We start from the raw sequence: 13,055 nt of genomic DNA, 5'->3' as shown, positions 1-13,055 counted from the left end.
TCGAGCCACTGTTTTGATTGTGTATCAGCACGCCGGAACAGAGGATATTGCCTCTGCTGGCCTGCAGCAAAGCATCATTTCTCATCTCAATGCTCTGCTCGCTTACATTTTCCTCCCTCCAGCTTCAAGGAGAAGGAAAGTTTCAGTGGCGTCTGCAGAAAAGAGCTGCGGTCAAACACGATGAGCAAAAGACTAGCGTATAAAATTATCAAGCTTATGCAATGAGCGCTCGCAGCTTGTAAAGCTTTATATCTGAGATCCCCTGGAACAGCAGTAAGATCTTCAGTTCAGATCAAAACCTGGAGCAGATCGTTAAATGTCTCGGAGGTATAAAAGGGGCGTGGTCATATAGCATGAATACGTACTGTTCAATAACACCTGGTGCACACCTGGTAAGCTTTATCAGAATTTACCATTGTAAATTGTATTTAACATCCTCAAAGGTTAATTAATGAGGGAAAAAATCAGTCGTCATGATGGATTATTCCGTGTCCTGAATTTAATTCTTTACTTTTGCTAATGTAGCTAACAGCTAGTGAGAAATCAATCTCAAGCAAAATTGTTTCTGTCTCTTTATATAGTAATTTTAGACAACATCATTTTGTCAAAGTTATGCAAGAAATTTATATCAACTGCACACACTTCTCGCTTTTATGCTACAACTATGCCTTTAAGAGTTGGGGGCGGGGCCTATGAGGCACAGCCATGAAGAAAAAAAGTGACTCTGTTTGTTCAAAATGGCTGCCAATGGTCCAACGTTCAGCTACACTGTGAAATTTATGAGTAGTTCAGCTAAAGAACCAAATACTTATTGCGAAGGATTTTGATCATGATTTGTAGCTGGGTGTGCAATTTTTAATTATTTTTTTCTAATGTTCGGCGTTAGCACCTGTAGCTTTAATTGCAGCTTGTTTTCTATTAAATACAGAGAAACTGCTAACACAACTCGCACAAACATTTACAATTAACATACAATATGATCTGCACAATTTATTTAAAAGTTCTGATTGCAAAGTTGAATTCTGGGTAAAATGTTCTATTTCTGTTGGAGTTTTTCACTGCTGCGCACACACACACACACACACACACACACACTGTATCCTGTGTGGAAATGTTTTGCCGAGATAAAAAGGATCCTGTATTTTTACGATTTTACAATTCTGGAGATTGCCAAAGCAAGTGAGCAACAATATCACATCACGTGACCACTGTGGGGCGTGTTTAACCTACTATTAACCAAAACAAGTTAGCGTGGGCAAACATGGCGGACTCGGCTCTCCCTCCAGCAGAAAAGGAAAGGAAAGGAAAGGAAAGGAAAGGAAAGCCTGCCTAGTGAGTGCAACTGCAAGATAGAGCAAGGTTAGATGACGTGTCATTTTTCTGGACAGATAACTAAATCATTCTAGCGAGCGCTTAGCTATCTTAGCCTTAGAATGCATGGGCTCGACTCGACAGTAGCAAGTATGGAGTTACACACCTCATGTTTTGATCTTACAGAAAAGAAATGATAACACAAAAGCAGGAACAGAGAAAATATATAAAAATGTCTTTTGTTTCACGGCTCTATTGGCGAACGTCAACCACAAATTACATCCCTGTGACTCAAAACTCTCCGAGGTCGATGCAGAGTCACGATGTTTTCCGCACGTCGCCATCTTGGTGTGACACAGTTCCATAGTTTTGGTAATTAGTTAAAGCTCCTCCCTCGCGTTCAGCTGTTACCTGTTTCCATAGGACCATATTGCTTACCTCAAGAGGGACGAAAACAGTCCCAAAGCGGAGAAAAGCGACCCTCAGGACATCAAAATGATCCCGTCCCATCCGCATGGTATTGTTCTTGAGAGACAAAGGAAAATGCCATGCACGATAAAAAACTTAAACATTTCAGATGACTTTGCAGTCAGCACCTTTAACATGATGTCTATTTTACTGAAGTTGACTCCAGACAGAAATAAGGCATCAGGATGGATCAGGATTTTTTAACCATTTCTTAATTATCATTAATATTTAATTACCTAGTTGCATTTGGCACTTAATTGTCCGCCTATTTAATCCACACACTTCCTCATCTGTACACTCTGATCAAACAGACCAGATACGCTAAAGCTAATCAGACCATCAATTCCATCAAATTTTCATAAAGATAAAGGGAAGAGGAGAGAGAAGGAAGATGAGAAGATGAAGAACCAGGATGGAAAGAAGAGAAAAACTAAGATGAAAGGGGGAAAAGAGAAGGAGTAAGAAATGGAAATCTACCTCCAGGGACAACACACTGTAAACCAGAGAAGACTATAAACCATAAAAGCAGGTTATTCCCAGATGGTTAGAGACAGAAAACCAAGAGAATTTGGATTGGAAGTTGGAAACAGGAAGTCCAGGAGTTACTAATCCACCCCTGGGGTTAAAATTTTATCAGTAATGCACAGGATTTTGAAAACAGTATCGCAATTACACACCTCGCTCCATTCTCTTTCTCTCCTCTTCTTCTTCCTCCATCTTTCCCCCATGAAGTCCTCCAGATCCTAAATTTAAACTTGACTTCATTTCTCTCCTTCAGACTGTGACAGCTCTGTAAAAGTGAACGACTCCGAAACAGAGCGGCCCAGAGAGATTTACACACTCCTTAAGTGTGCTGTAAAAACATACTGGACAAGGACGGAACAGCAACAAATCCTGAAAAGTGCTCCATTCATACACTTCCTGTTCTGTTCGGGACAAAAGGGGCGTGGCCTCGGTGTCTGTCAGTCACAGTGAAGGGGGCACGTGCAGAATACAGTTTCAGTAAAGCAGGCGTGACTTCTCTTTCTGTCAGTGTCACTGATGGAGGTGTGGCCGCTTTATCTGTTGTTGAAGGAGGTGTGGCCTCTGTGTCTGCCATGCCTTATGAAAGACTGTATCTGTCAGTCTTAGTTAAGAAGATGTGGCCTCTTTGTCTCTTAGTATCACTGAAGGAGGTGGGGCCTATTTGAAGTCAGCCTCAGTGAAGTAGGAGTGGCCTCTTTGTCTCTTAGTATCACTGAAGGAGGTGGGGCCTATTTGAAGTCAGCCTCAGTGAAGTAGGAGTGGCCTCTGTATCTGTCAGTGTCACTGAAGGAGGTGGGGCCTATTTGAAGTCAGCCTCAGTGAAGTAGGAGTGGCCTCTGTATCTGTATCTGTCAGTGTCACTGAAGGAGGTGGGGCCTATTTGAAGTCAGCCTCAGTGAAGTAGGAGTGGCCTCTGTATCTGTCAGTGTCACTGAAGGAGCCATGGCCTTGATATCGATCACTGAAGGAGGTGTGGCTTCTGTATTTATTAGTGTAACTGAAGGAGGTGTGACCTCTATCTGTCAGTGTCACTGAAGGAGTTGTGGCTTCTGTATCTGTCAGTGTCACTGAAGGAGGTGGGGTCTATTTGATGTCAGTCTCAGTGACGTAGGAGTGGCCTCTGTATCTGTCAGTGTCACTGAAGGAGCCATGGCCTTGATATCGATCACTGAAGGAGGTGTGGCTTCTGTATTTATTAGTGTAACTGAAGGAGGTGTGACCTCTGTATCTGTTCGTGTCACTGAATGGGGGCATGGCTTCAATTTCAATCCCTGAAGAAGACGTGGCCTCTGTATATGTCAGTGTCACAGAAGGGGGTGTGGCCTCTGTATCTGTTAGAGTCGCAGAAGAGGACGTGGCCTCTGTATCTGTCAGTCTTAGTGAGAAACGTGTGGCATCTGTGCCTCTCAGTATCAGTGAAGGAGGTGTGGTCTATTTGCTGTCAGTCTCAGTGCAGGAGGCGTGGCCTCATACTTCTAACAGGAAAACCACTGGACATTGTTTCATTTCCACCAGCAGGACTTATACTGATTACCTTTAAACAAATACCATCTGAAATAAATGACAGTATCGTCATGGAGATGTTCTGTGATGAAACATAGAACAGAGAGGGATAAACACGGCGCTACACGGCTTTTCTCCAAACTTACATGTCGCAGGTTTGTTGCAGTTGTGGCCGTGACGGAAGTACTGTGGATTTTCGATGACAGGGATTCGGGTCATACCGATGACGACGGCATCGGGTCCAGCATCCAATGTGCATGGGCTTAAAATACCGTGATTAACATGATGGAGGGGACTGGCGCTGTCTTCTTCTCCACTAATCACAGCTACAGGACCTGAGAGAGAGAGAGAGAGAGAGAGAGGGAAGAGAGAGACAAAGAGACAGAGGGGAGAGAGAGAGGAAAGAGATAGAGAGGAGAGAGAGAGAGGAGAGAGAGAAAGAGAGAGAGAGGGATGGGAGAGAGAAAGGGGAGAGAGGAGAGAGACAGAGAGAAAGAGGGGAGAGAGAGAGCATCACACCTCCATTACTTGTCAGATCTCCCAAGTGACCCACATCTGATGAAATGAAACCCGACCCCGCTGACCCAAGTGATGTGGGTTTTCTCATGACCCAAGCCATGAGAAAACCCACATCAGAGAAATGTAAAGAGTGATGTCACTGATGTGTCAGGATTGAGATTAAAGTTGCCGATAAGTCAGCCCTGTTGATCGGCGCCGAGAGCCGGCGATTCTGCCGTCTGTAAACACACCATCTGAGGAAATTACCACTGGTCCAATCTCACAGTGACTGCTGCTAGCACAGAACATATTACCCACAAAAAACGGAGCGGGTCTTTACAATCTTCTCCAGATCTTTTTTAGAAGAAACCTTTATTCGTCACATGCACACTTCAAGCACAGTGAAATTCATCCTCTGCATTTAACCCATCTGAAGCAGTGAACACACACACACACACACACACACTCAGAGCAGTGGGCAGCCACACCAGAGCGCCTGGGGAGCAGTCAGGGGTTCCGTACCTCGCTCAAGGGCACCTCAGCCCAAGGCCGCCCCACATCAACCTAACTGCATGTCTTTGGACTGTGGGGGAAACCGGAGCACCCGGAGGAAACCCACGCAGACACGGGGAGAACATGCAAACTCCGCACAGAAAGGCCCTCGCCGGCCACGGGGCTCGAACCCAGAACCTTCTTGCTGTGAGGCGACCGTGCTAACCACTACACCACCGTGCCGCCTCCAGGATACGTCCTTTTCCAGGACGTGTTATAGAGTGATAAGAGTCAAACAAGTAATGCTTTACGATATAAATGTATGAGTCCGCAAGTCTAACAGGGAGACTCAGGACAGGGGAGACCTGGGACAGTTTGTATTCCCGTAAATTAATTTCACCCAGTCAGGTCTGAGATTCCGTCAGAAGTTCGATGTTCCCCTGAGAGTAAACGACTCCCTTTGGAGCCGAAGCTGGACACTGCAGGAAGGTTTGTGCAGGTCAATATTTCATCAACCAAAGCGTGTATTTTCTCCTTCACCTCCACCTCCATTCTATGGTGTAATGTACTCTGGAGATTTAGGGATTTGTTCGGAATTAAAGTCTGTAGCCGAGAGTTATCAGATATAGTATTATTTATTCAACTTAAATTCTAGGGGAAAAAAAATGATTTTTTTCCAAATGACCAGATGACGAGAGTTGGGACCGTTCATCATGGTACAGTTTTTTTCTTGTGGTTTACAAATATAAAATTGTTTAAAACCTGTTGTTAAAAATGTGGGTGTGTCCCTGCATGAGGATTAACCCTCTGGGGTCGAGAGCTTCACTGGCAAAGTTCGGCAGGTTTAGAATGAGTAGGTCATGTATTTAGATAAATATCTTCGTGTTTTTTATCATACAAGCACGATAAACATTTTGACAGAAACTTTATACTTTACACTTTCCTATGTGTCCACTGACAAATAATATTATAGTTATTAAATTACCTAAATTAGATGAAACATAAAACTTGTCACTTTCCTCAGTCACACCGGAGTCGGAGCGCTGAGCGCACACTTACACGTTCATAAAAGACTGTTCCCATGGTAACTCCATGATAATCACTTTCACTCTTTCGGTTTCAATTGGCTTCTCTTTCAAACCGTTTTGATCACTTGACCTGATGGGATTAAGAGATGGCTTGGGAGGGGTTTTCACTTTTCTCATTGAATGGAATGGAATTTTTTACTCTTCTCATTGAATACCCCTCCCACTGCCAACCCTTTATCCCAAAACGATAGGACATAAATGTTTTTGATGGCCAGTTAATTCTCCAAATCACTGGAGCAGATTTAAGTTTTTGTGCTCGATCCATTCCTCAGACTGAACAGAATCACCTCAAGTGACAAAAAAAAAAGTCCTATTGTTTTGGGATAACGGTTTGGCAGTGGGAGGGGTATTCAATGAGAAGAGTGAAAACCCCTCCCACTGCCATCTCTTAATCCCATCAGGTCAAGTCACAACGGGGAAGGTCATGTTTTTTCACACATTCCAACACAGTTTTAAAACTGCTTTTTACAAAACCTTCATGTATCTGTTATTTTTTTTAAGTAAAATCATGACCTACAGACTACAGAGATATTACTGTAGCTGAACTTGTGCTGAACACAAAAAAGTCATATGACTAAAAATACTGCTGAGATTTATTGAAATTGACAACAAAATCAGAGCATACTAAAATCATTAGTGTCAGAAAATACCCTCAGACCCCAGAGGGTTGAACTTATTTCTGATCAACTCTCGTGTCGGCTGATAACAGCCCAATGTCTGTACTGATCTAAGACCAATGTGTGATTTATCACATGTTGAGGTCGTTACCCACCAACATAAACACAGCTCGGTGATATGAGACGCTAAACATGTGCTATTATTAACTGTCAGCAGATACACCATCCACTTACAAGTTTTGATACCAATGGAAATGTCATAAAAATAAGCCGAAATGTTGATTGGAAATGGTATATTTCACCACCATTATTATTATTATTTTTGATTTCACTGTCGTTGATCGTTCGCTGATCACTCCGGCATCACTTCACAAACGGATCAGCATTTGGAAGTTGGCAACTTGTGACCTATCCCTGTTAGCGACATTAGCATCACAGCTCCAGTGCTAAACTAAGAACGTAAACTTCAGATGAATTCACATTCAGCTGAACAGAATGAGTCTGAGCCGCAGGGTGTGAGATTTATTCTCGTAAAACTATTTATCAACAGAATAAAGGTCGGCTATACTGGTGTACACAAAGAGGAAATACAGCTACACTCACTCACTCTCTCTCTCTCTCTCACACACACACACACACACACACACTTCAGTGAAGATGGAGAGGTCACGCAGCATAACAAACACATCAGCCTTCTGCCAGACTCAATCTCCGAGAAGGAGAGAGGAGAAGACAGCACACACACACACACACACACACACACACACACACACACACACACACACACACACAGAGTGTCTCTCCTGTGTGGTTTGTAATGTGATTTTAAAATTAATTCGTCTCAACTGTGCATTTCAGAACAGAATCAAGATGCATTTTCAGTATCCAGTGTACACACACATACACTCTCTCTCTCTCTCTCTGCCCCATTTCTCTCTCCCGTCTGTCTTTCTGTCTGTCTCTCCCTCTCTCTCCTCTGTCTGTCTGTCTCCCTTTGCCCCATTTCTCTCTCTCCTGTCTGTCTGTCCCCATTTCTCTCTCCCTCCTGTCTGTCTCGCTCTCTCTCTCCCCATTTCTCTCTCCCTCCTGTCAGTCTCTCTCTCTCTCTCTTTCTCTCTCCTGTCAGTCTCTCTCTCTCTCTTTCTCTCTCCTGTCTGTCTGTCTCTTTCTCCTGTCTGTCTGTCTGTTTCTCCTGTCTCTCCCTCCTGTCTGTCTCTCTCTCTCTCTCCTGTATGTCTGTTTGTCTGTCTGTCTGTCTCTCTCTCTCTCTCTCTCTCTCTCTCCTGTCTGTCTGCCCCCCCAGGATTTTATAGGAAACTAATCACCGATGCTGTGGTGTGATGAAGCAGGGTCCCTGTCTCCATCCTGACGTTAATTATTTTCCTCGAACAGCACGGCCCCAGGTGTTTTATTCCTCTTATACTACAGGAGCGTACTGTACCAGTGATTCCTGTTCTACGTATTAAAACAGTGCCATCAGTTTTTATCTCTTTATCGTTGCATTTAATGTTTTTGCTCTCACTTACGTAACAGCAGTGATAAACAGTCCTTCCCTCAAAAGCGTCTCTTTTCTCTCTTAAAGGAAAGTAAAGAACTCATAAACTGTAAACTCCTCCCTACAGGGCATACATCACATCCTGACGAGATCAAACCATCTCAGTCCTCTGTGTCTATAAACACAGACTATTGGACAGAATTTTACACTTCGTCATGATGTCATTCTTAAACAGAGACCTGGGAGTAAAAAAAAAAAAGTAATTAGTTTTAAACTCGAAGACAAAAGGCTGCATTTATCAGGCTGCCAAATGACCAGGTCAGATAAGCAGCTCGCTCGTTATACTCGCTTATCTCTCTGTTTAATTAGAAATACTGAGTCACACCACAAAGTGCAATAAAGGTTAATACGAGAAATCAGGAAAATGGTTAGAACAGACCTTATATGGTCAATCAATCAATCAATCAATCAATCAATCAATCAATCAATAATTCCCAACATCCCTTTTGGCTTTCCATTCACTTCATGACCAAGAAGAGCAGATTACCAGGAGAAAGAGTCGAGTCCATGGCTTCATAGTGCATGGCTTCTCCTTAGGAGGGAAAATAATAATAATAATAATAATAATAATAATAATAATAATAATAATGTGTTTATAGAGTACGTTCCATACACCTGGGAGCTCAAAGTGCTGTACAATCAAGAAATATAATTAATTAATTATGTAATAGAATAAATGCAAAGAAATGAGACAAATATAAAATGTTTGTAGAATTGTGAAATATAGGCTATATTAAAAAAACAATAAAATTAATAAAATAAAAAAGAAGAAAATAATTCATATTCAGTAAGAAATAACAATAACTGAATAATTATTATTCAAATAAAGAATTATATTTCAATTTTAAACAAATATCCTGTAAGTGTAAATAGGATCTTGTTTTCTATGAAGTTCACATCACAGGCCGCATAAATCATTATTTATTACATGAAGTTTTGTGGTGTGCTTGCATATAGAAAGCGGGACCTAGGTAAAGTAATGGCACCCTCTTGGTCCTATAGGTTGAAAAAGTACAATATTGATGATGTTATTAATGTAGAGTCCTAAATGATCCTGACTGCTGTCTTTAAACTCAAATACTCACATTCAAACCTCAAACAAACAAACACACAAACAATCTGGATAGAACATAGAAACTGAAGAAGGAAATAGCACCCCCCCCCCCCCCCCCCTTAGTTCTTGAAAGCAATTTGTGTAACCTAACAGCGTTGATGATTTAAGAATGAAAAATAAAAATGTAATATGACGATATCTGAATGAGAAGTTCAGGCGAGTGTTGAAATGAATCTAATGAAAGTCTCAGACGTCCGTTATATCACCGTGTGAACAGTCCGAGTCGTAATGATGACATTAATCACTGGTTTAATTGAACAAAAACTCCTTTCACACTCATTACACAGCAGATCATAGAATAGCACTTGATCCATTGCAAACTACTGTTTTACATTTATTATTATTATTATTATTATTATTATTATTAATGAAGCTATGAGGTTATGAAATTGTAATGTGTGTGGAATGAAGGTGAACTTATCACATTTTTAAGTTGTTGAATGAAATAAAGTCAGAGTTTGTGTTAATTCGATGCTGTAATGAAACTGTGCTCACGGGTGTGAAGGATAATCTGACCAAGCACTCATCAGCTACGCTTACAGAGAAACTCAGTACTTTCATCAGTAAATTTATCATAATTTGTTTAATGATTTTAAAGTGATGGTATTTAAATCAAATTAGCTTTTTTTGTGGTCTATCAGATATATTCCATTCATTGAGCGTGATACTGAACAAGCCAAAGACGAGGAGCTGAATGGAATATAACTGATAGACCACGAATAAAAGCCATTATTATTATTATTATTATTATTATTATTATTATTATGCATTCCTTTTGGGTGTTCAACACGTCTTTCTCTTTCAAAATTCTCTCAAAATCGTCCGTATTTAATGAAGCAAACCTGGCGGCCATGTTTGTTTACAAATTGTCATAGTCGGTCACTAGCACGCAAGTTTTATGTCTCTGATGTGTGACGTCATGTTGTCTTGACAACCATGCGATATCAAACCATTTTCAATGCTCATTCTCCATTGGGTAGAGTGACGTAATACACGTATGATAAGTGATATGCTAACAATATTGCATGCTATCAAACCAAATGAATGAAACCCGCTAGAAGGGAATAGAACACGTTTTTATTCCATTGAAAAAGTCTCCTGTATGGATAATAATAATAATATGAATTAATGAAGTGTTGTACTTATGTGACATTGGCCTCAAATGACATTCCATATTTTATTTAGTGTATTTTTAGCCAAAACAAACACACTCAGTGGCCACTTTAATAGGAATATGTTGTTGGTTCTAAGATCCCTGTTCTTGGCTGCAGGAGTGGAACCCAGTGTGTTCTTCTGTTCTGCTGTTGCATGCTGAGATGCTTTTCTGCTCACCGCGGTTGTAAAGAGTGATTATATGAGTTACTATATCCTTCCAATCTGTCCATTTCCCTCTGACCCTCTCTTATCAACAAGGCGTTTGTTTCCACCCACAGAACTGTCGCTCACTCACTCAGTGTTTTTTGTTTTCTGCACCATTCTGTGTAAACTCTAGAGACTGTTGTGTGTGAAAACCCCAGGAGATCAGCAGCTTCTGAAATACTCAAACCAGTCCATCTGGATCAAACCAACACCCAGACCACAGTGACAGAAAGCCACACAAAAATTGAGATCACAGTTTTTCCCATTCTGATGTTTGAACATTAACTGAAGCTCTTGAGTTGGATTGATGGGTGTTCCTAATAAAGTGGCCAGTGAGTGAAGATTCCAGCATGACATATTGCCGTTATGTCAATTTGTCAGACAGGAGCGAAGGACTTGAGCTGATAATCGCTCAATAAAATGACCCCTCTGTTTCAGACAAGCCCCGCCCCCTGTTAGCATTGTTAACTTCTGAATTGTATTGAAGTCTGTAGTTCCGCCTGAGTTCCTCTGAATAATGATGTGTGTAATATTTTTCTAATCAGTTGGAGAAAAGCAGGACCGCTCTGAGCAGTAATTACACCTCAACCTGCACTACACGGCAGGTTTCGGGAAAACAAAATTAATCCTTCAGCAAAGTATTAAATAAATTCTCTTAGTATTAACTTAAAATCCTCTTTGGATTGTGTTAATTATAATAATCATAATCCCGACTGCAGGTTAAAGTAGCGGTGTGCAAATTACAGAACATGATTAGAGGTTATTGTTTCGAAGCCTTCAACACACCAATTACCTCCAACGTTAGTCAAATCATCACACACACACACACACACACACACACACACACACATACACCGTGCGATTATCTCTAATTAAAGTGACGTATTGCGCTGCATATTAAAGCAAGCAATAAAGTCGTTTAACATTGAACATAACACACGTTTCACACATGGCAGCTCTCCTGTAAATGCACGTGGGATGTGTAATGCCCTCAGAAAGCAATTAATGTAAATGTTGAAGTCTGTTAATGGAACACTGAACAGAAATAAATCAAACGCAGCCGCGAGTTCAGCTTCGGAGACTCGAAACAGGAAAATCCTCCAATAAAAAATAAAAGCAGACGCAACTTTTACTCTTTTTCCTTCTTAAATAATTTGGGTCTGTTTCGCTAAACAAGCAACTCATTGGTGAAATAAAATATCTACATGGTTATTTAAGGTTATTTAATTCAGATTTTAAAAATGAAATGAACTGTGATTAAAAACAGTAAAGTAAAGCAGCTCTGGTGAATCACTTTCCTGAAAGAAAAGAGCAATTTCTTTCTTTATTTTTTAACTTCTTACCACCTGTTGGTTGAAATATGAAATTTAACTTTAGGTGGAAACATTATAAAAAGCATACTGCAAAATTTTACTTTATATTTACTTAAAATGTTATTTGTTGCACTACTTAACATTTTAAATTATTTGTTTTTTTCTTAACTTTTTTTTCTGAGCTACAATTCCAATTTATTCTTAAAGGACCCATGGCATGGTGGTTTGTTGATGCTTTAAACGGGCTCGTGGAGGTTTCCGGATGTTATATCCGCAGCCTTTCTCGAAATGAACCCTCGGCACGTAGATATAGCCTCCTGGGAGAAAGCCCCATTTCAGCACTTTTCCCAGTGCGTCGTTTTGCTAATGTGAAGCAGGAGGCGGGGAAGGGTAGAGGGTGGGGGCGGGTCTTATCATTAATATTCATGACATGTAAACGTGTTACCTCTGATTGGCTAACAGCACTGTGACGCTACCTCCAGTGGGTCAGAACAAGCGGATGTGGGTGTCTTACTATGGCGAGAGAGAAGGAACAAACCGCGAAGGGAAAAATACCGCGCGCTGACGTCATTAAGGTCCGACGCGAGGAAATAAAATAAATTCAACAAATGTTTGGGTTTTTACTGAACAAACAAACAAATAAAATGAACGAGTGACTGAAAAAAAAGAATGTGGGTGTCTTTGTAAAAACTGTTTTGATTGGCTATTATAACAGAGCATGCTGCATGCTTTTTGGTTTTGTAGCGCAGAGTACCTGGCTAACTGCAGGAAGCGGTTAGCTGCACAGCTAATGCAGCCATTGCAAGGCTAACGCACCGATTTTAAAACACGGCAAAACGACTTAACAGTTACACACTTACTTGTTCGCTGTTTGTGGCTGATGCGGCAGGGATGCTTGGTACGGACCCAGGCTTCAGTGACAGTTGATGTGCAAAACCTGCCCTGTACTGTCCCAAGTTGTGGAAACATTCATCAGGAAAATGCTTCCGACAAACATACACCGTCTTAGGTAGACTCGACGGCGTATTATTGAAGTAAATAAAATGAAGCCACTGCGTCTTCAGGGGCTCTCCCGTCGGCAGTAAAAACAGACTCCTTTCTGTGTTGTCACATCCATGTACAGCGCAACTTCCATGTTTGGTGGCAACTTTTGAGCTGGGCGGGCAATCCATACAGTGGGTGGGAATCCAGAGGGGGGGCGTGGGGATCATC

The 13,055-nt window shown here is 41.3% G+C and overlaps 1 protein-coding gene across 1 annotated transcript in view; it reads right to left on the bottom strand.

The window, feature by feature from the left end:
- The window catches only part of ntrk3a (neurotrophic tyrosine kinase, receptor, type 3a), a 527,544-nt gene that overhangs the window by 93,572 nt on the left and 420,917 nt on the right, over positions 1 to 13,055 (bottom strand). The window contains exon 12 of the mRNA XM_060928492.1: positions 3,954 to 4,142. Within this exon, the coding sequence (XP_060784475.1) occupies positions 3,954 to 4,142 (189 nt within the window). The remainder of the gene's footprint in view (positions 1 to 3,953; positions 4,143 to 13,055) is intronic.

Source organism: Neoarius graeffei, chromosome 8 (assembly GCF_027579695.1).
Source record: "Neoarius graeffei isolate fNeoGra1 chromosome 8, fNeoGra1.pri, whole genome shotgun sequence".
NCBI lineage: Eukaryota > Metazoa > Chordata > Actinopteri > Siluriformes > Ariidae > Neoarius > Neoarius graeffei.
The sequence above is the reverse complement of the archived record's forward strand: the minus strand, read 5'-3'. Positions and strand labels throughout refer to the sequence as shown.